Raw genomic sequence first — 24414 nt, forward strand, 5'->3', positions numbered from 1 at the left:
ATAACCTGAATCTGTTCATGAGAAAATACCAGCCAAACCCACATGGAGGGATATTCTACAAGATAACCGTCCGGTACTTTTCAGAAAGGTCAATATCATGAAATACAAAGAAAGACTCAAAAACTACTCCAGATAAAAGAGGACTAAGGAGATGTGAGAAATACATGTAATGCATGATCTTGTTTTGTTTTTTATCTTTTATAAAGGATATTATTGGGGCAATTGACAAAATCTCCAAAGGATGTGTAGATTACAAAATTGTATTGTTTTGATATTATTTTTCTGATTTTAATAATTACGTATTATTTTTAGCATATATTGTAATTATGCTTAACGATGCTAGTATTATATTGTATATAGCACATTTTATAATATGATATAAACATTATATTCTAGTTATGTAAGAGAATTCCTTACTTTTAGGAAAAAGGTTTGTTTTTACAAATACACAAGTTTTTAGCCAAGGGGGAAGAGAGAGAGAGAGAACTGTCAGCATTTGAGGGACACGAATGAAAGGTATCCAGGAATTCTTCAAGCTACTTTTGCAACTTTTTTATAAATCTGGAATTACGTCAACTTTTTTAATTTAATATTTAAAGAAAGATACTTTTTTTTCTATGCCAGGAAAATAGAGCTGTTTGTCAGACTCTTTCATTCCAAATTACTAGGAGTTGAATTGTGTCTCCCCACTGCCCAAATTCTTGAAGTCTTAACCCCCACTACCTGGTAATGAGAATATATTTGGAAATAGGGTCTCTAAAGGGATGATTAAAGTAAAATGGGATCTTAAGGGTGGGCTGTAACCCAATCTGACTGGAAGAACAGGAGATCGGGACAAGACACACACAAAGAGGGAATACCATGAGGACACAGGAAGAGTGTAGTGATCCACAAGCCAAAGAAGGACGCCTCGAAAGAAACCGGCCACGCTAACACATTGATCTCAAACTTCTAGCCTCCAAAACTGTGAGAAAATAAATTTCTGGTGTTGAGGCCACATAGTTTGGGGTGCTCTGTGATGGCGGCCTTAAGCAACTAACACACACAAATTATACATTTTCAATTTCTATTAAAAAGTGATTGAAAATTGCCCCACCTGCCAGTGCAAAATGATGCTCCAAAGCAACCCCAAAGTCAGTTTGTGATTTCCATCCACAATGTCAGTTCCTCCTATATTCACTAAATCCACCTATTAAAATAAAAAATAATAATACTAATAACTTTTAGGACAATTCTGCCACAGAAACCAAGATTTTTGTTTTAGCACCCTTGGACAGAAATACAAGTGAATGATAAGAGAAATTTCACTTTAGAGAATCAGGTAAACCTAAATCTCAAAAATGTATTATTTATACAATAGATCAACCAAGTAATCAAAAAAAGCGTGACTGTCCCTTCGCTTGCAGAAAAGGTTCAATACTTGTCGTAAGAAAAATGTTTCCAAAAATCAGTCAATGACAATGCACAGAGCACGTGGCCAGCGTGACAATAAATAACCCCAATAGCACCAAAGAACCCCAAAAGTCGCACTGCACACTTACATTGTTCTGATGTAAAACCTGCAGCACTCTGTTGACATTATTTAAAGCATGTACCCTTGTGGAGCCACGTTCCTTTGGCTAGAAAACAAAACACGGGATCAAATAAGTCAGCCTCAACATTGCCAACAAACATGGACATTGAGACGTACAGAGAACAGCTCAACACGGAGCCCCTCTGTGCCAGGAGCTCCGCCTGGCTTCTCAGGCCACCATGGAGGCTGGTGGTGACAGAATGCAAGTTACCCCACTTACATCTTGACATAGTAGTTCACTCCCTTGCCTCAACCCTGGCATTCAAAAACTCCCAAACTTATGTCTGACCCTACCCCCAAAGATGAAGACTTAATGAATCTGGGATGTAGTATGGGTTTAGAATTTCTAAAACATTCCCCTAGTGATTCTAATGTGCAGACCACTTTGGGAACCAATGCTCCAGGGAGAAAGCCTTCTTTTATCAAAACTGGGCCCAGGGCGCCTGGGTGTCTCAATCAGTTAAGCATCTGACTTCGGCTCAGGTCATGATCTCAAGGTTCATGGGTTCAAGCCCTGCATCAGGCTCTGTGCTGACAGCTCAGAGCCTGGAGCCTGCTTCAGATTCTGTGTCTCCCTCTTTCTCTGCCCCTCCCTTGCTCACACTCTGTCTCTCTTAAAAATAAACATTAAAAACAATTTTTAACTGGGCTGGACACAGAAAGACTGAGAAGTCATGTCACCTTCATACTGCACCAGTCAGTGTGCACAGAGCAGGGAGGATTCAGAGGCACTATCCCAGGTTCCAGGTAGCATTACAAGTCCCCCCTGGGAAGGCAGGAATTGCCACCTGGAGAAAGGTGATCTGGGAGGCACTTTCTGCCTCACTGGCCAGGGAATCTCATCTGAGAGAGGGATCAGCCTCTGCAACAGGTACCTTACCCACCATCTGGAAGGCAAAAGGCAGAGTATATAACACCCCACACTTTGGCAAGAAAGGAATTCATCTTCAGGAGTGCATTTCTCTATACCTTTTATAGTAATTTTACCTCTAGTGTTAAAGTTTGTACCCATAAAATGCATACTCTTCATTAGCACTGTTATTTCTGTGTGGGTATAAAGTACCTTACGACGTAAAATAATAGAGTTGGGTTTGATGAAGAAATGAAGATAATACTGGAAAACCAAATAAAAATAAATGCATAGCGTTTAACAACTTTTTTTTAATGTTTACTTATTTTTGAGACAGAGAGCACACGTGCAAGCAGGGGAGGAGCAAAGAGAGAGAGGGACAGAGGATCCGAAGTAGGCTCTGTGCTGACATCAGCGAGCCAGACATGGGGATCAAACTCATGAATCATGAGATCATGACCTAAGCCCAAGTCGAATGCTTAACTGACTGAGTCACCCAGGTGCCCCAGCTCTTAGCTTTTTAAGATATTTATTAAATAACATTTAAGTGTGTTTTCTACTATTCAAAACATTATGCCCTCTTAACATAGCCATCCCTCCTTGTAATTCTGTCCTGGGCTGTCTGAGAGTAATAAATATAATAAATAATTTTATTTTGATAAAAATAGAGCCCTCAATAAAGCCTAAATATTACTCTATCAAAGATTCATTAAAACACCTTTCTAAAAATGTTCCTATTTTGGGCCTTTACATTGTAAGTACCCGTAAAGGGTCTTCAAGTATCAGTAATGATGAGAGACACTTAGCCTGGTTCTCAAAGATGACCCCTCTTACCAGTGACGTTCCTGTGAGCCCTTCCAGAAGATCCAGGAGCTTCCTTCCATCTTTGAGGTCTGTGAACATATCATTGATGGGCGGTTTTCCACTCTGTAAAAGAAAAAGTAAATTATCAGTTTCTTCAGTAGCAGAAATCATATACATCTGTGGCAAATAAATGAATGGTTTCATTTTTTCCAATTAAAAGTCTGGATGGGCAGCAGACTTTTCAGCTTTGCCTGTATAGAAAGAAATACAAATACAGAAAACTCTGAAATCCATATCAAATGCTTTAAGATGAACAATATAAATTGCATTATTTCTTACAAAGGGAGCAAATAAAGCTATGGCCAAGGTCCAGATGCCTTGTCTATGGTATATGTTCCCAAGAAGGAATGCTACAGAGAATCACTGAAAATATAAATGGGCATACAGCACCTGTGTGCAGAGGCCAACAAAAGTGTGCAGATTCTCTCGTTCCATCACCTCACATTACATTCATGGTATGATGCTGTCTTGCAGCATTTCCACTACAGAAGCACGTCATTTTGTCAACAATGTTTGCTCTCCGGTGCTAGACCTATACTTCTAGCTGTAATTTCTGAACAATTAAGACATTTCGGGCTGTGTATCTAAGTCCAGTACCAGTCCAGTATCTCAAACGACAAAGCTTATAGAATTCCCAAACTCTCAACCCTGATTGATGAATAGCATCAACTTCCACCAACCAACATACCCTAGTGTCTGATGCCAGAAAATCCCACCATTGACAGGCAGCTCCTTGCCTGTGTGTGTGTGTGTGTGTGTGTGTGTGTGTGTGTGTGTGTGTGATAGGACGGTTGTAAACAATAGGAGGATTCCTACACAGAAAATCAGGAAGCCTGGGTTTTAATTCCAGTTGGACCGTTAATGAACTGATGAACCTAAGCCCACTCTTTACCTTCCTCTAAATCCAGGCTAAAAATCAAATAAATACTATTCTGTGAAAATGACCAGACAACTACAAAGCACAATGTAATCAAAGTTATGTTGTACTGGGGCGCCTGGGTGGCTCAGTTGGTTAAGCGTCCAACTTCAGCTCAGTCATGATCTCATGGTTCGTGGGTTCAGGCCCCACGTCGGGCTCTGTGCTGACAGCTCAGAGCCTGGAGCCTGCTTCCGATTCTGTGTCTCCCTCTCTCTCTGCCCCTGCCCTGCTCACACTCTGTCTCTGTCTCTCAAAAAGTGAATAAACATCAAAAAAAAAATTTTTTAAGTCGTGTTGTATCAAAGTATCCCCCTTTAGTATGAAATCCCCACAGAGATTACAGTCCTGGTGCCTGTCAATAATACAGCTATTTTAGGGGTGCCTGGGTGGCTCGGTCGGTTAAGCGGCCGACTTCGGCTCAGGTTATGACCTCACGGTCCGTGGGTTCAAGCCCCGTGTCAGGCTCTGTGCTGACCTCTCAGAGCCTGGAGCCTGTTTCAGATTCTGTGTCTCCCTCTCTTTCTGCCCCTCCCCTGTTCATGCTCTGTCTCTCTCTGTCTCAAAAATAAATAAACATTAAAAAAATTTTTTTTAAATAATAATACAGCTATTTTATAACCAACAACTATTTTATCTTCTTCACTTTTCCCTTAAAAATATATACATTAAGTCATATGAAGCACAATTTTACTCTGAGCCTAAAATGGAGGAGGGGAGGGAGGGAGCCATTCTGAAGTTTCCTAAAATTTAGGATTTTCCATTTTTCCTCCCCTCCTGATTTTTTACATTTTTAATTAAGTATAAAGTATTGTCAACTAATGATGACTAACATGGCTTTTCAATAGGTCCCATACTCGAAATGAGGGGAAGTATGGTAAAGTTTTCACTATAGAATCAGTTAAAAAATAAACTATGGCATATTTGTGTGTGCAACAAAGCTGCTTTTCTAGTCCCAGCTGCCCTTCTGGTGAGCAGCGATAGTGTCAGGGACACGTCGAGCATCTCCATCAGTCACAATACCTGATATACACCATGTGGGAGTTACGGCCCAAGGGACCAGAGGCGATACTGCAGGAGGCAGAGCAAGGGAGAGCTCCTTGCACATTTCGACTTCCCACCTGCTATCAGTAAAAGCAAAAGGGAGAAGGGGCCCTCATCATCTGCTACCTCTTTCTTACCTTCCTCCTCTCTGAACCAGCAAAAGTACACTTCAGAGAACTAGCCACCAAACAAACAGATGCTCTTTCAGGGATAGATGTGTAACTCTGATCTTACAGCAAGACACAGGAGTATAGGTGAAACTCATGGGAGTAGCAAAGAGGGATTATCTAGGATAAAAAAAAAAGCTTAAAAACTACCGATAGTTTTCAGCACAAAGATCTTTTACATCTTTGGTCAGGTTTATTCCTAGGTATTTTATGGTTCTTGATGCAAGAACCATATGGTTCTTGTAAATGGGATCAATGTCTTGATTTCTCTTTCTGTTGTTTCATTATTAGTGCCTAGGAATTTATCCAAAGGATACAGGAGTGCTGATGCATGGGGGCACTTGTGCCCCAATGTTTATAGCAGCACTTTCAACAATAGCCAAATTATGGAAAGAGCCTAAATGTCCATCAACTGATGAATGGATACAGAAGATGTGGTTTATACATACACTGGAATACTATTTGGCAATGAGAAAGAATGAAATCCTGCCATTTGTAGCAATGTGGATGGAACTGGAGGGTATTATGCTAAGTGAAATAGGTCAGTCAGAGAAAGACTTATGTTTTCACTCATATGTGGAACCTGAGAAACTTAACAGAAGACCATGGGGGAAGGGAAGGGGAAAAAAATAGTTACAAACAGAGAGGGAGGGAGGCAAACCATAAGAGACTCTTAAATACAGAGAACAGACTGAGGGTTGATGGGGAGTGGGGTGAGTGAGAGGGAAAAATTGCTGATGGGCATTGAGGAGAGCACTTGTTGGGATGAACACTGGGTGTTATATGTAAGCGATGAATCACAGGAATCTACCCCCAAAACCAAGAGCATCTGTATACACTGTATGTTAGCCAACTTGACAATACATTGTATTTTTAAAAACTTACTGATAACAAGTGCAGTGAAGTAAGGTCTTCTCAAATCCACTATCCATTTTCAAATAAATAAATAAAATAACATAAACCAGCATAATATAAAGTAAATATAAATATATGACAAATAATTATGAATGTCCATCCATCGATGACCTCACTGACAAAAAGCCTTTTACTTAGCCTTTGCACATCTATTTGCTCATCTGTTAAAAACTAAGATGACAGATGTTCAATAAATGGTTGATACTATCATTCATATTAGAAACATCACTTCAGTGTTTCTGCTGTCATAAAAGTGCCATAAAGTTTCAACAATACCTAAATGGATGAATAAAACAAATAATTCATTTCCAGGCAGGAATGTAAAAGCAGATTCGGAACCTGAGTACACGTTAGTATCAATTCATAAAGATCTTCTAGTATGATGGCTTGTAAGGTTACATCCCATTCCAAAATAATGAACAAGATATACAAGAGCACGCCACACTGTGCTGTAGGTATGTACCATGAGACAAGCCATAATTCACCAGAAAACTCCCTAGATTCTTCCCTAAGCCCCACTGTTGCTCAATGGCAAAGTAGAAAGCCTAAGAAGTAGCATTAATTTTTCTAGATGAGATGCTCCTTTCCTCTCTCACTTGTCTAGTTCATTCATTTCCTGAGCAACAAACCTTGAGAAAACCTCCCTGTGGAGCATTGTTTTGAAACACACATGATGGAGACACAGCCCTATCTTTCTGGAAGTCAGTCATTCATACAGTAGAACCAATGCCTTCACTTCCTTTAAGAACAAAAACAAACAAAACCCTACAGGAACAGTAACTCAAATTCCTCATTCTATTTCCCAATTTCAGATGAATATTGATAGCGATCAGGAAGAAATATGGTTTTTGCGGTGTCTCTTTCTCCAGTACTCTCCCACCCCAACCCAGTAATGGCATTATCAGTGTATATACCCATTGGGTGTCCTCAGAAGGACCACACCTGTAAGATGGCCAAAGAGGGGGAAATACAGCCTATGACTCTCCTCATTGGACAAAGAGTAAAGAAAGGTACCTAGGCTCATACAAATCCAAAACTGTGGTTCAAAACTTACACAGAAAGCACACACCCACACTCACCATACACATGGCCAGTCACCACAAAATACTACACATTCATGACAAATACAACTTAGGAGTGTCTCATAAACAAATGGAAAGAACAAGCCTATGCCAAAGAGCAAGTTCCACTTACACCCTATACATATGTGATTCAGTACTTTGTGCCCTATAAGCAGGGGCCAGAAAATTTCTATTGTAAAGGCCCAGAGAGTACCTAGTTTAGGCAATGCTGGCCAGGTGGTCTCTACCGAAACTACTCAATCCTGTTGTAATATGAAGGCATCCCAGACAATACAGAAACAAATGAGCCAATCATAATGATGACCATCTTCCAACAAAACGTTATTTGTAGACTCTGAAATTTGAATCTCATATAATGTCCACGTGTTGTGAAATATTCTTTATGTTTTGCCACCAGCTAAAAAATGCAAAAACCATTCTTAGCTTGTGGGCCATACAAAAACAGACACTGGAAATATGAAATGTTCTTAGACATAGTTATTGCAACCACTTAGATACATTCTAAGAGATTTATAGAGATTTAGATGTGTTATTTACATGTATTAGTTATTTCTTGATAATAGTATCTTAAAGCAGGAAAACCAAAACAGGGGTGATGTGACAGGTGAGAGGCAGAACCTGGATCTAATTCTATAAAATCTGGTTCCAAATCCACAAGTCTTTGCCAAACTGCCACCAAAATTACAAGGGCACCAGACTTTGACATTTATGGAAGGAAATATTTCATTGATGGAGGCAGAATAGTGGGAGTTGTATTTAATGACTTCCCAAAGAGAGCAACAAAATATATATCATATTTAAATGAACTCCAAATGAAGATGATTTTTTCCCAAGCACACAACTTTAAAGCATATCTGTGCCTTCCTATCACAGGTTCTCATTATGGGGTCCACCCTGGGAAACTGTTTGGAAATGTCAGAAGTCATCATCGAATAAAATTAAAAACTGATTCATCCTGACAGTCAACCTCTTATTTAGATTTTTAATTCTTTGCAAAGACAGATTTGCAGAGACTTCTCTGACAGAAAGAATACAGCTTAATAACTCAATCAGACAAATATTTGGTGAATACGTTCTTTGTGCTTGGCCCTGCAGAAATGCCAAGTTCAGGCCGCTCTCCCCATTCACAAGAGAGGGTTCTCATAGTTTTCCAATAAACACAAAACAGTACAAATGCACAATCTTGAACTTGGGGGGCAGATAAGCCACGGGTCACATTTAGTCTTAAATACTGAAAAGGCAACATGAGTGCAGAGGGTGACGATGTCATAGGTGACCAGTCCTGGCCACCCCCTCCTTCAACCCTTTCACCTTAGACTTCTGTGCATTTTCCGGATGCCAGCTCTAACCCTGCCATTGTGACAAGAGGGACCAGTATTAATATCAGCAGCTGGGACACAGACTCTTCTGGATTTAAAAGTGTCAGAGGATACAAGCAAACTGTCATCACAACGCATGAGGACAAGCCCGGGTCTGTGGGAGAACAGTGGCTACGAATACTGACAGACACTTGTGACGGTACAACGGCATGAAGCAAACCTGATGGGCTCCTTCACACCCGGAGAATCAGCCCAAAGGCTGAAGGCAACAGCTAGAGCTCATTTCCAGCCACCAGTGGCCATGGAGGAATCCCAGCCCATTGTTGGCAGGACTCGGGCTTTTCAAAAGAAACTGGAAATCTGAGTTTACCTGTGTAATCTCCTGTTATTTTTAGTCTCCTAAAACATGGTGCAGATAAACAATTTGTGTCCACAGGCATACCAAGTCATAGGGCGACTGAGTAGCAACCTCTGCATAGGGATAGCCGTGTGCAGGTGAGAGGTAAGTTTAGTCAACAGTGAGTCCTCTGCAGGAGTGATCAAGTCTGTGGAAAGGAGCCACACGCACATTCACACACACACACACACACACCACACCACACCACACCACACCACACCACACCACACCACACCACACCATCCAAAGACTAGGGAACATGACTGAATACAAAACACCAGCAGACATTATTCTGGCTCAAACCAAAACACAAAGAAGTCATTTCAGATTCTACTTTTTCCACTCACTCCCCACTTCACCTACTTCCAAACACACGCTCTAAAACCACCTCTCCCTGTCATCACGGCTCCCACTCCGGTTCGTGCCTCTAGGACAAGGCTAACTGATCCCTCTGCCTCTGCATTAGAGCCAGAATAACTCTAACTACAGGCAAAGGGCTCCATTATGGGCAAAGACAATCCAGACTCCAAGTAAAAGATCCTCTGTGATTGGGTCCCCACCTTCTCTCTAAGCGGGCACTGGCTTACTCTCCCCCTTCTTCAGTACTCCCAAAACAGTTATTTCCATCATAAAGGTCAAGTTTTTCACCAATAGTAGGAGTGGCAATGGGAAGAAAGATCTGCCAAATATTGAATAAGAAAGTAAACCTTAGAAAGTGTAGTTGGGAGTTCTTATGAGAACAAAGAGCTAATTCTTTATACCGATAGCAAACCAACCAGAGGTAGAATTGGGACTCGGATTTTCCATTTAGAAGGCTGATCAGTGCCTCCTCCCTGGGGTTGCCAGGCTGACACTGACCACCCAACCACCCACGGCTGACAAATGCAGGCCTTGTCTTCAAGGCCTTCAGAACCAAGATGTTAACAAAACCAGTAGCAACACGGCATGTTGAGCACATTAGCAAGAACTCATGAGCTGCCAAATTTGTACCAAGTAACAGATACAGTACACAGACAGAACCTGTCCTATGACTGCCCTAATCTCATTATAAATAATCAAGTTACAACTGAGTATAATAAGGAGATGAGCGAAAACATAAGTTTTTAAATGCTTTCACAACTAACATATCTGATACGGTATCTTACAAATAATAAATTTGAGCCCTTTGACACTGTTTGCCTGTTCTGTGATTTATTTATGCTCCCTATTTTCAAATCGGGATTTGAGGCAGCCTATGCAATTCAGTTACTACCTCCACTGGGTACTGCATGTGTGTGCATGCACGTGTGCACCATACACATGGACGCACACACATACACATACGCATCTATAGCATATATACCACAATGTTCTTGCATTCTTCTCTGATTAATCTCAGGTGAATCTGATGTCCCCAACCTCTGATAACATACTGCAAGCTTTAGCATCTCTCTCTTTTATTTTTTTTTTTATTGTTTTAGGTTTTTGATTGTTTGGGGCAAGGGGTTATTTTCAAAATTCAATAAGAAATAAGCAATTTAATTTTTCTTTTAACATTTTTTAAATTTTTTACGTTTATTTTTGAAGGAGAGAGAGAGAGAGCATGAGCGCACAAGCCAGGGAGGGGCAGAACAAGAGGGAGACACAGAATCTAAAGCAGGCTCTGGGCTCTGAGCTGTCAGCACAGAGCCCGACATGGGGCTCAAACCCATGAACCATGAGATCATGTCCTGAGCCAAAGTCAGACGCCTAGCCGACGGAGCCACCCAGGTGCCCCTCTTTTAATATTTTTAAAACCAGACTCTTTCACTTATGAATTGCAAATGTCAGCACTGATACAAACGTAGCACCCTTTTGGCTCTTGTAATTCTTCATTTTCTTTTTTTTTAGTATTTATTTATTCTGGGGGAGAGCACAAGCAGTGGAGCGGCAGAGAGGGGGGCAGAGGATCTAAAGCAGGTTCTGCACTGATGCTGCCCACAGTGAGCCAGATGTGGAGGCTTGAACCCACGAACCGCAAGACCATGACCTGAGCCAAAGTAGGACGCTCAAGCCACTGAGCCACCCAGGTGCCCCCGATAATTCTTCATTTTCTTAAAGGTCAGTAAGTACATGAGTGAGCCCCAAGAGCAATGCCATTTTGGCTAATTATGTTTACGTACAAATATACTTTTTAAAGCATTTTATAACAAAAACGTTATAGTTTTTCTCTTGGCAGTCGAATTAAAAGCAGTTATAGAACCACTGGGTGGCTCAGTCAGTTGAGTGACAAACTTCGGCTCAGGGGGTGATCTCATGGTTCGTGGGTTGGGGGCCCGCGTTGGAGTCTACTCTGGCAGTGCAGGGCCTGCTTGGGATTCTCTCTCTCTACCTCTCTCTCTGCCCTTCCCCCATTTGCACTTTCTCTTTCTCTCAAAATAAATGAAACTTTAAAAAGAAACAAAGGAGCTGAAGAATATTTTCTTTGGATTTCTTCTATCACCTAATTTTTGTGCTATTATGATTCTTGTATTATTACTACTGCATAAGTTAAATAATAGACCAAAACAAAGAATGGGATCTCTACGCAAGATTAAGCAACGTGATAAATATAGGTTCATCACAATTTTAAAGTTATAGCTTCACCAATGAAATGAAGACCATATGATGGTCAATATCAACTTTTTGATTCCACCCCACGGGGAAAGAATGAAAGCACTATTGCTTTGGACTGAAAAGAGTAAGAACAAAATGAGTGCAGTGAAATGCCTAATGAGGTCTTTAAACACCTTGCAAAAGAAAACCAGCCAGACATTCTATGGTCACTTAAAGAATCAGTGAACACATGGCACTTGGCCATTCTTTTGAAGAATTCAAGGTGGTCAGCACAAGTTCTTAAGAACTGAAGAAGATTCCATTTAGAAGCTTGCTTGGAAGGAGGGAGGGAGGGGAGGAAAGGAAGAAGAGTGAGAGACTGGAGAAACATGGCTCAGGTAAACACACAAGGGACAATTAACTGCAGAGCAATACTTTCTGCAGTGTTCACATAGGAATCAAAGCAATGAATGTGTGTTTGCCTTAAAAACTACAAAATACTATAAAACACAAGCTAACCCACCTAATATCTTTCAGAGAATCAGAAGTCACAGAGCATGTAACAGAATTTTTACCTTGATCTTGGGTAAGCAAGCAAACTGAGGGAGCTGATAAACCGGGATGATAGGGAACCACACGTGAGGCTCACACAGCTGGCAGCCAGGTGCAGGGCCAAGTGCATACTCCATGGACAAACAACCGGGTGAGGTGCAGGCTGAATAAACCCACTCCACGTGCATACCAGGCAAGGTCTGTAACAATACAGTTCATTCCAGATATGCACAACCGGCAAAGCAGGGGAAATGTTTGCAGAATGCAGTTCCTCAAAAGACAGGGTACCATGGGACGAGAGCAAGGCATTAGTCTACGGTATTGATAGTGATAATATAAAGGTAAATGAAATGACATTTCCTTTGTGTAATCAAGGAGAGGCAGCTGACCTGCCCTTTCCATCCCCTTAGGGTGTCTCCCTAAAAACACAACCGGACTGGGGCGCCTGGGTGGCTTGGTCGGTTAAGCAGCCGACTTCGGCTCAGGTCATGATCTCACGGTCCATGAGTTCGAGCCCCGCGTCGGGCTCTGTGCTGACAGCTCAGAGCCTGGAGCCTGTTTCAGATTCTGTGCCTCCCTCTCTCTCTGCTCCTCCCCTGTTCATGCTCTGTCTCTCTCTGTCTCAAAAATAAATAAACGTTAAAAAAAAAAAATTAAAAAAAAAAAAAAAAAACACAACCGGACCAACTTTTTAGTGAGGAATTAGATAAACCCCCATCTCCAGTTTTCCAATGCAAGATAACAATGACCTCAAAGTAATCGAGTCTCTTAGGAGGCAGACAGAGGCCCAGACAAGGTGCATCCATTTTTCTCTCCAGGAGGTAAGTGTTCATCATTCCTTCTTCAACTTTACTACATAATGTGTGAAATTCTGTCCAGACCTTCCAGTTTTTCACCAACTGCCTACATTCACCAAATCTGATAGAAATACCCAAAAATAAATTCTGTGTGCTCTGTAGTCTATATCGAATAGAGGTCTTTGTGTTGGCAGGATTTTTTTTTTTTTAATTTCCCCAACAGATGGTAAAAGCAAAATTAACAGCATCAACTACCCCCACCCAACCCGATCTGCCTCCACTCATAGTTGGCGGGTGGCTACGTGTAGCAACTGGACCTAATGGCTTCCTAAGGCTAGGGACAGCTGAAAATAGGTCCAGTGTCTCCTAGCTGTTTAACAGAAAGAGCTTCTTTCCCCCAAAACCACCATCTCTTCAACAATCCTCTCCTGAGAGCTCTCCAGCCTACACTGGCCCAGGCCTACCACCCCTGCACCAATCAGAGCCCATCTCTGAAGGTGGGGATGGTGGGGTCACACAGGCTGAGTGGAAAAGCACAAGGTATGTGGCTCTGCTCCCCCCTTTCCAGGTAATGGGTGAAAAGGCATTTTCCTGAGCCAATCCATCTCAAAATTGAGCATCAGTTACAGACTCAGCAAATATCATCAAATTTGCTTAACACTTACAAACGTTAATAGGCTCAGTCCAAATCATTTATTAAGTACTCAATATGTACAAAACATAAAACACAGCCTACTAAACAACTTTTTTTTTTACTTTAACCACAGTAACCAGGTGAAAATCATGTTGCAAGTATAATGTTTAGAACCAAAACAAACAAAAGGTATCAAATTGAATGAAAGCAAACAACAACAAAACCAAACTTATGTAACATAGCCAAAACACGGCTTGGAACTGTTTAGGAATACAGAGTGCGTTTTATCGTTTGCTTTTTAAAGGTATTGGTGAGTAAATACAAATCAAAACTTCCTAAGGAACAGTTGAATGGTTATGGCACCTAAAACAATTAGTTGACTTGCCATACTCATGGTCAGGAAAATAAATCAACGGTGAACTCAGGGCCTAACTTGCAAAGCTCAGATCTCTACTGTAGGTGCACCGATACAGCACCCAGGAAGCCTGTACCATCTCCTTCACAAGACTGAAAAGAGGACCCAACTTCTGCAGACTGCTTTTATTGCCCCATCTTCTACAAAGCTCCCTACACATCTTTTCCCACTCTCATTTTTGTGACCATCAACTTCCAACATGAAAACAGTAGAAAGCAATGGGACGCTAAAAGCAAAGTCCAACTTTCTCCAAAAGGAACACATTTGAATAGCTCTCCATGTTGAAATCGACAAAAAAAAAAACAAAAACAAAAACAAAAAACAAAAAAACGCTTCAGGGACTTCCTCCTTTATGCTCCATCAATTTAAATTTCAAGTTTGGAATTTTGTGATGTATATGAAAACTTTGCACTTCTTTGTCTTCGAAAAGGGAAAGGCAGAAATCTGCCCAAACTGAAGTTCAGCATTTTTAAGTCTGCATATTCTCTGCCTAACCTTTATTTGTTAAACCACGTTTGAGAATCACCTCACCAAACTGATAAAAGAGCTTCTGCAATTTGTACGTCTCAGCTCTGCCAGATGAGCAGCTCTGAAAGTCAGCCAAAGAAAACGCAGGCTGGGCGGCAGAAAAAAGTTCCCAGCGGTGAAGCAATGAGGCCATCTCTGCCTCCCCAGGGAGACCGGGCCCCCTAACAAACCAGAGGCTTTTAAAATTAGAAGGGGGGCGCCTGGGTGGCGCAGTCGGTTAAGCGTCCGACTTCAGCCAGGTCACGATCTCGCGGTCCGTGGGTTCGAGCCCCGCGTCGGGCTCTGGGCTGATGGCTCGGAGCCTGGAGCCTGTTTCTGATTCTGTGTCTCCCTCTCTCTCTGCCCCTCCCCCATTCATGCTCTGTCTCTCTCTGTCCCAAAAATAAATAAACGTTGAAAAAAAAAAATTTTTTTAATTAGAAGGAACAAAACACTCAAGCTTTACCCACCAGACAATGGAATAAAGTGGATTTAATGAGCCAATGCTTTTTTTCCATTTCTGTTCTAAAATATATGTGTAGCACAGACCAGGGGTACCACAAGTTAGGATTACCTGAGAGGGTCTTAATTTAGCATTCCTAAGTAATTGCAATCTCCTATAATGTTTCACAATAATGCCTCAATATTTCTGCGCAATATGAGGCAAGTAATTATGATCAAGTGTGTTTTATAGCTAAAGGAATAAAAACCAAGTGACCTGGAAAAATTGGCTAATAATTTGCCTGAGGTCATAAATAAATGAGCAGCACATCCAGGAATAAGTGTTAAATTTCCTAACTCTTAGCTCCTTTAGATAATCATTTTCTTGTGAGCCCTTCATAACTTTTTCAAATCCAACAACCGTAAGTTATTCTATGCTATGTGACTTCTCAGGATTCCCAAACTCCAAAGCATATCTCTGTAACATATTAACAAGGATTTTCAGCAAAAAGAATATATATTTATAGTGAATGCTGTCTTAGCTATCATATTTCTTTATATAGTGAAAAAAAAATCACAGGATGGTTTTAGATCCGTATTACGCAATATTCTCAAGCTCTTTACCAAATCCCTTATCAAGGAATGAATTGAGCTGATTTTAGGGTTTAAATCTCATTTTTCATCACCAAATTTAATAGGAGGATTCTATTTGAAGAATCCTATGCAGCAAATGTGAGAATCATATGTATAAATCCAAATGGTGATTTAACAATCTTTCCAGCACAACTCCAAAAAACAGGTAAATAAGGAAATTGCATAGCTAGGTTTGTTTGTCTATTTTTGTGAGTAAATGCAGCAAAATGTATTCATATCCATGAAATAACACAATTTATGCTATTTTGCACTCAATTCTATACTCCTACCTCTTTCCAATATAACCACCTCCAACCGGTTTATGGATATAAAGTATTAGGCATTTTAGTATGTTTCTGCCATTGTTATTCACTAATCTATTAAGTCTATAAATGCTCATTGGATGCTTTTTAAACGCTAGAAGTGGTGCCAGTGAACAAAACAGGCAATCCCTGCACCCACAGAGCAAATCACTATCTCAGAGAGGAGAAGCAAATATTCTCAGATGTAACTATTTAAAATACAATTATGATAAGTGCATCAAAGGATAATGCTTTAAGAGTACAGAGCATATCTACCCTAGTCTGGAAGCTCCGAAAAGGTGTCCCTCGGGAAATGACATTTAAGCTCAGGCAAGAAATAAGAGGAGTTTGCCAGGAAACGATGAAGGAAGGAGCAAGGGTAGAGGCCATGAGAAGGCTCATCGCAATGGCCAGAGCATAAAGAGGAAGCGAGAGTGAAGCGAAATGCAATCAGGAGTAAATTGGAAGGCTCAACGATTTAGGGTCTTAAACGCCAAGAACAATGGACAGCCACTGAAAGATTTAGCTGAAAAGAAAAGGGCATTCAGGCTTACACTTGAAGATCACTCCTGCTACTCTGTAGAAAGTAGAAGGAAGGGAATGGATAAGGTGAAGCCTGGCAAGGTAGAACCAGCTGGCAGATTATGACATGTTCAGGGATAATTTTCAAAAAACCGTAAAATCATGACTCTCATGCACGTGTAATATCAACACGTGTCAAAGGCTTCAACTCATTAATTAACGAGAGAACCAGTATGGTGTTATAACCAGTGCAAAGGAGAATTCAAAAGACCACATGTTGTTTACATGCAATAAAGGAAAGTGGAAATAAATTTGCAATAGATGCAAAACAGGTCTATTCAAGGGATAGTAATCAATTGCATTCCACCTACTTTGCATTTTTATGGATAAGAATCGTTTGTATTATTATCTGTTTTCTACAACTCTCAGAGTTGCAGAGTAGCTCAAAGATAAGGGAAGGCAATGAGCCAGATGTCTGAGCTGACAGGACTCCTACTAATCTTTCAACCCATCTTAAAGTCTTTCACGTTTTTTCCTAACTCAGATAATAGTGAGTTGGCAAAAAGTGGTGTCAAAAAGATGGAGGGAGGGGCGCCTGGGTGGCTCAGTCGGTTGAGCATCCGACTTCGGCTCAGGTCATGATCTCACGGCTTGTGGGTTCGAGCCCCGCGTCGGGCTCTGTGCTGACAGCTTGGAGTCTGGAGCCTGCTTCGGATTCTGTCTCTCTCTCTCTCTCTGTCTCTCTCTCTCTGCCCCTCCCCTGCTCATGCTCTGTCTCTCTCACTCTCAAAAATAAATAAATGTTTAAAAAATTTTTTTAAAAAAAAGATGGAGGGAAATAGACATTTTGAATATATGTAGGTAGTAGAATCAACAAGAGTTGGTGTTTGATTGAGATGGGCTGGGGAGAGGACCATGAGGGAAATACCCAGGGATAGAATTCAAAATAAATTCCTAAATGGCAGATGATGCTGTCAAGTGTCTGTTTGCATTTTTCAACACAAGGGCTCTACTGCTCTGGAAAGAGACCCGTGCTGCAGGGAAGCAGCAGACTCAATCAATAATTCTATTTTAAACTTCACAATATACCAAAGGACATGGATAAGAAATAAATGAAATCAAATTCATTCTCTTCAACAGGACTTTTTTTTTTTTCCTCATGCAAGCCTCTGGACTACCTAGTGACACAATGCCCAAATAACCACCTTCTCCCAGCACAGTGGAATTAAGCTGTATGGGGAGTCTTTGGAAATCTCCCAGCCTAGAAATTTGCTATTCCCTTTCCTGATCACCAGTGTGGAAGCAATCTGATTTATGGACTTAAGACAGCCAGAGGAAAGAAAAAATGTGGATGAAGTTCAATGCCACTGCCATGAACCCTCTCTGTCTTTTTATATCCAAATATTCACCATTCCTTTGGTAAGTGTGTTCTAGAACCATCAAATTTTCCTTCTACTTTGATTTTTTACTAGAAGTCATCTGAAAGGAAATGTTCCCAGGGTCAGCTCTCCTTTTGATACTTTTTCTCCAAACAAAATAAGCTTTTAGCTTCTGTGTCAGTTTACATAACTGAAACTGTTGAAATGTTAAAAATGTTAAAAATGATAATAATTACCTGGTCTCTTCACCATCCTGGCAATAATTACAACCTTCCTGGGGCAAATAATTTACATGGGGCTTAAAACCCTCACTTAATATTACAGAATAATATACACATTATAAATGTACAAATTTAAAGATCAAGTTCATTAAGTAAACAATTCTGGTAGTACTCGACTTTGTGTCATTTCAGGTCTTTTTAAAGATGTTAATGACCGGTGATAAACACTGAGCTATTTCTTGAGAAAATTCAGATACATGAGCCAAATGCTCAAAAGACTGAGAACTGTCCAATGGAGAAAAAGTCAAGGGACAGTAACTGCAGTGAGGAAAGTTTTAAGTTTAGAGAAGGAGTACTTCGGCCACACGGGGTACGAGGTACAGCTTTGGTGCCAGCCTTGCATCACTGATGGCTCTGGGCCTGGAGATTAAGCAGATCCACTGGGAGATGCTCCCATTCAACAGTCTGTCCCACACTGCCGAGGTGCTATCTTGCCTGAGCCAAATTCATGGCGATACCCATCAAGTTAAACATGTTCAATTCTTCTTTCTCAATTGTCACCTCTATTCTCCTACCCTCCACCTTTCCATGCCCTATTGCACTGTTTCTCTCCATTCTTGTAACTAGGGGCAAAAGTAATTTGCCCCGTTTCAAATGTCCCCCAAACACAGGTCTATGAAGACTACGATGCTTTCAAACGATCTTTAAAATCAGCTCTACAGTAATTCTTTCCCAATGACTATATTAAGCTGCTAAAAAGCAGGTCTGCTTAACTTGCTCCACCTAGAAATGACCATATCATCCTCAATAACAATCAGGGTAGATGATCTTACGTATCTGGCCACTCATAAAACCAGTGGAATAAAGTATCTCATATCCAGACTCTCTCAGTTGCTGTAACTATGTTACTCAGAACATGGTCACATGTAGATGAATACTTCAAAAGTTTTGAATAATGCCAAATCCAAAGCACCCAGGATGTTACTTACCTATGTCTCTAAACAGAACAAGTTAAAATTTCCCCCTAAATACCTGTGTCTGCTCTGGAATAATCCTACACATAAAACCACCAATTATGCAAACACTTCTATATTCTTGATCCTTCTGTCAAAGTCAGTTTTCACAACCCTCACGTTCTCAGAGGCAAAATAAAAACATCCCTCAACACAAACTTGCAAAACCAAAGAAAACACTTGCAATCAAATAATCACCCGTAATTATTGGGATGTGGAACAATTTTCAAACCCTGCTGCTGCTAAAAGTAATCTAAAACATTCTCACCTCGCCTCAAAGAAATACCAATGTTTATGGTCCTGACCTCTGCAATCTTCTCAAAGAGAAAAGTTTGAAAATAATAACTCTTAATTAAAGTAGCTTTTGGGGTGTCTAGGTGGCTCAGTCAGTTGAGCATCTGACTCTTTATTTCAGCTCAGATCATGATCTCAGGATTGTGGAATTAAGCCCCGAGCTGGGCTCTGAACTGAGCGTGGAGCCTATTTGGGAGTCTTTCTCCTTCTGCCCCTACCCCACAGGTATGCATTCTCTCTCTCCTCTCTCTCTCTCTCTCTCTCTCTCTCTCCCTCCCTCCCTCCTAAAAATAATAATAATAAAGTAGTTTTCCGACTATTTAAAAGACCATGATTATGTTTCTCCAAGAAACCTTTGTTACTCATCTTTCTATCATGCTGTCCTGAAAATTTTCCTCCCACTTCAAACTTAGAGGACCAAATTCCAATGTCAATAACCAATGGATAATTACAAGTTTGAAAACAGCACTGCCAATTTCTCTTTCAGTTTGCTTTGCCCCAAAAAGGAATATTACTCAAAACACAGATTATGTTCCAAGTAGTTAGAAATGCTGAGAAAGAGTGGATCCCTGGGGAAAGAAGTGAAGAAGTTCACAAAAAAAAAAAAAAAAAAAAAAGCGGGGGCAGGGGGGACCACAGTGCAGATAAACACTATTAGCCACATCCACAGGTATTAAAAATCCCTAAGCATTTCTGCACAGGGTAGAAAAGCTGCCTGAATAATAATTTGATTTTCACTAGGCAAAGTGAAATCATCTTCTGTCTAGCAAAATGAACACAAAATTTGCCCAATGATATATTCATTTCCTAAATGTACCCAGGATTCACAGTATCAAAAGCAGCAAACTATTGGCATATATCTGGAGAATGCCAGGTAAAAATAAAGAGCTGTTTATTACCATGAAGGTGTTTACACCATTAAATCTTAAACATATTGGAGAAGAGAATAAAGAAAGTATAGATAAAGAAAGTATAAATGTATCTGCATACTCAGAAGACTTCTAGAGTTAGGTCACATTTCATGGCAAAATTCACTGTACTTCCAACCAAACTCCATCAATCAGAAAGAGGCATTTAAATCACCATAAAGTGTTTGAAAGTCTCTGTTACCTTTGAAAATCGAGCATTAATCCATTTGGTGAAAGTTTTCTTCTGCACGTCATTGTGTTCATCTGTGGGAGGGAAAAGGAGAGAAGGGAAAAGAATGAAAGTTTGTACCTTTAGAGTACCAAATACAATCATCCCCATCAGGGAGAGTTTAAAATAGCAGTCCTATTAGTAGTTCATGAGGCACAATGATCCACAGCTAAGAAAGATGATGGCTGATGGAGTTGGCTAATGCCTGCAGCAGAGGAAGGTTCAGGCACCTTCCCCAGGGAGCTGGCCCTCCCGTCCATCCCTAAGCCTGGGGATATCACCGCCAACCATTAAATCCACATGTGTGGGACAGAACCAGCACTTCACTTTCACCCTGTTATACATAATACTTTCTGTTGCATTTTCTCTAAGCATAATTTCAGCAAGATAAAGACATCAGCATGTCCCAAACAAAAATCGAAGTTATCCACTAAAAACAAAGACACTCACGATCTTCTTCCTCTTCATACAAGGTCCTACACCCTCCAGAACAAAAACTAGTATAAGGTTACTTATTCCACAAGCTGTTTTCCTGTAGTAAGACTGACATGACAAGGTTTTAATGATCTTGATCTATAAATACAACCTCCGTATTTTACAAGTAGAGAAATCAGAGCCGTGTTTTAGAAAATGATCAACTTTAGTTTTGATTACAAATTCATCTTCCAAGCCAGAAGAAATAAAAATTGACCTTAAAAGCTACAGTATCTTGAACTTCTTGAAGATAAGCAGCGTGATTTAGTTAAGTACAAGGAAACCATTTGATACATGGGCTACAGAACAAAATAGGCCTCCGTATCCCAATCCACTTTGCGTGTGACCTTGGGTAAGTCATTACAATGCCTCCTCTCCTCAGAGTTCTCACCTATAAAATAGAGATAATAAATACCACCCAGCTTGCAAGGGCATTGTAAAGATTGGTGAATATGACTGGAGAATACTTAGCAAAGAGCTGGCATTGAGCTCTTTGTTATCATTATTGCTATAATTATTACTACAGAATACATGTAAATATGGCAGATAAATATCCATTTTACCCTTTCAGTTACTCCTAATCATATACTCTTCAACTGCCCACCCCCCCCCCCGCCCCGTTCTCTATTACAACCAGCAAGTCACTGTTGGCTTAAAGCCTACAGCACAGCACATTAACAATCTCTAACTGGTTCTGAAAGCTGCCTCAGGAGTGTCTGGAACAGCGTAGAAAGCTGCGGTTCTGCCTGTCTGTATAAATACACTGCCTGTCCCAGTTCCATCCATACTGCCAGGCTGCCTCCCACATCATAACAGCAAAATAATAACACAGAGGCCCAAGTATGCTCTGCCCTCTGTGCATCAATTTCAAAGGGCTGCCTTCAACACAGACCTCCCCACTCATCCCTAACAGCGTCATTAGAAGTTCAGCCACTACTTCACCAAGTTTGTTGATATCTCTGGTCCTTACCCTCTTCTGGAAGGAGAGTTTGCAATTAAAAGGTCATTCCTGAAATAAATACCGTAGCAGCAGCTCCAGGAACGACTGCATTTTTACACATCCATAAAGGTAATTGGAGACTGACTCTGAGACACAAAGGGAGCAACTGGATGAAAAACAAAACTGTTGTCTCAGAACCTTCTTGATGTTAATTGCACTGCGAGGTGGCCTTCCTTCCAGAAAGGACAATGCAGTCAGCATCAGACCTGATTTCAGGCTTTCTACCATCGATCAATGCCACATATAAGCCATTTATTAACCAAGAGGACTTGCTTACACACTCTGAATGCCCCCACCTTGCAATCACGCCCAAGAGGGACAGAACTGAGATTATACGCAGAATATAAGGTAGCCACATACATCAACCTGCAGTGAGCACTATACTAGCCCCGCCAAGAGGAATATAATGTTAGATATCAGTGTTCAGAGCACTGAGAAAATCTAACTATTTATCCCATTAACCTTTGGATTTATTTTTGTAAATTTTAACATACAAATGATTCCACCAGGCTCTTAACAAAAATATATATAAAAGTCACAAATATTAAATTCTCCTAATTTCATTACATTTTACAACTTCAAATATTTTTGCCATAAAAATGGGGAAAATTCTAAGGGATTAATATTAATAAATACCATTTTCCCTTATCCTCTTTCCTGAGCACTTAACCTTCTTATTTTCAAAACCATATTAAAATATTTAAGACTTCGTAGGTTCCTCTACAGATATACACTGGACAAAGAAATGAGTGTCCACACCTTACCAAATGATAAGTAAGATTTTTCAACCTTATCACATAAAAAATGAAATCAAATTCTAAAAATAGACTCCTGCCATATGGAGATGTTTATAAAAATAAGTTAATGTTTCTATAATATATTTGATCTTTTGGTCAAATCAAAGTTTGAATATGAGTCTAAGTAACCAATATGAAACAAAGTATGAGGTTGTAAAGAAAAATTATCCAGCATCCAAACATTTCAAAAATACTCCCAAATTTATATAAACACTCATCTGTATTCATTTTCCTGATACAGTTAAAAAAGGGAAGGAAAAAGTTCATATATCAATAAGGCTTTTAGTTCACATTTCCCCTTTTTCAATCACACACACACACACACACACACGTACACACACACACACCCCTTATTTTCTACTAGAGAGGAATTCAGTAAAAGAACTAGAATTAGCCTGTAGCTTTTAAATTATGAGATTAAAATGTAACAAATTTGGAACACTTACTAGAGAACTGCCCTCTGCACCACAACAATTAAGGTGACAATCCCAGCCCAGGTCCTGCTCTGGGAGTTGAAAATATGCTAGCAAAGTGGTAGCAAGACAACTGAAGATCTCAGCCATGCATTTCTGATCGATCATTTTGGCCCTCCTAGAAATGTATACAAAACTTCCAAAGTCTCGAAGTTGTTCAGCTGTCCATTATCAAGCCAATCCGTCATTAAATTTCTCCAAAATAAAAACATGCAAATGGACAACACAATCTTACATAGAACAGGATTATTTTATATAAATAAGTTAGTATAATTTACACTCTAAATACATTCATTCCAATTTCCAAACAAGCATTTTCTTTAGATTTGTATTCAAGAAAACCTTTAGTTTCTGAAAGTCTTTTGGAGCTTAGCAAATCTTATCCATTAATGACCTTTCTTCCCTTACAGGGACAAACACGGGACTGAATTAGGAGAAGAAAAATGTGTTAAATCCCTTAAGGCTGATTTTCCAAATTCTTCCTCTAAAATATTTTGCTCTTCTTAAAATGCTTTTGACATGCTCACACAGATCCAAGGGCCTTTGCTGCTGCCTAGCCTGGAATTTTATTTCTGTGATGGGTAAGAGAAGTGAAGCAAGAAACATCAACAAAACTGCCTGATAAATCTTCCAGGAAACTGGCTTGCAATATTTTTTTCACTTCACCAGCTCAAATGCGTATCAAAACTTCTTTCAGCAGAATGTAGCAACAAATCTCAATTTAAATCCTAAATTGGAAAGGTGGCGGAAAAATTAGGACTTGTTTCCCTTATGGAAACACACAAGTCCTAGGAACATGTATACCACCATTAAAATTCGACTACTATTAGAGAGAAAGCATTATCCCCCGGTACATCTTTCAAAGCAATTGAAGAGTGTCCAATTGGCTGGCAATAACGTGAGTTCCATAAAATGCAGCTATTGAGAAAAGAAGTCCCTAGACTTTAAGCCAAAAGAGAAATGTCTTCCTGGATGATTTAAAACTTGGATTGGCTTTATTAAAGCCTCTCATGAAATGCAACTCGCCCTAGAAAGCCAGTTTCTCATTAGCAGAAGAGATTATTTCGAAAGCAATGAAAGCATTTCAGACCACACTCCCACTTCTACTTTTTCTGGGTAGTGCATTTATTTAATCAAGCCCAA

At 40.2% G+C, this 24414-nt stretch overlaps 1 protein-coding gene across 11 annotated transcripts in view; it reads right to left on the bottom strand.

Annotated features, from left to right (window-relative positions):
* Nucleotides 1–24414, bottom strand: part of UTRN (utrophin) — a 574142-nt gene that overhangs the window by 388590 nt on the left and 161138 nt on the right. For all 11 annotated transcript variants that reach the window (XM_047102476.1, XM_047102480.1, XM_047102475.1 and 8 more), the window contains 4 exons: nucleotides 20501–20562; nucleotides 3258–3350; nucleotides 1542–1619; nucleotides 1097–1189 (listed from right to left, as the gene is read on the bottom strand). In XM_047102476.1, coding sequence (XP_046958432.1) covers nucleotides 1097–1189; nucleotides 1542–1619; nucleotides 3258–3350; nucleotides 20501–20562 — 326 coding nt within the window. The remainder of the gene's footprint in view (nucleotides 1–1096; nucleotides 1190–1541; nucleotides 1620–3257; nucleotides 3351–20500; nucleotides 20563–24414) is intronic.

This window comes from Lynx rufus, unplaced genomic scaffold, assembly GCF_022079265.1.
Source record: "Lynx rufus isolate CCGP_SWC_20201006 ecotype Redwood Valley unplaced genomic scaffold, mLynRuf1.p SCAF_6, whole genome shotgun sequence".
NCBI classification, from domain to species: Eukaryota; Metazoa; Chordata; class Mammalia; order Carnivora; family Felidae; genus Lynx; species Lynx rufus.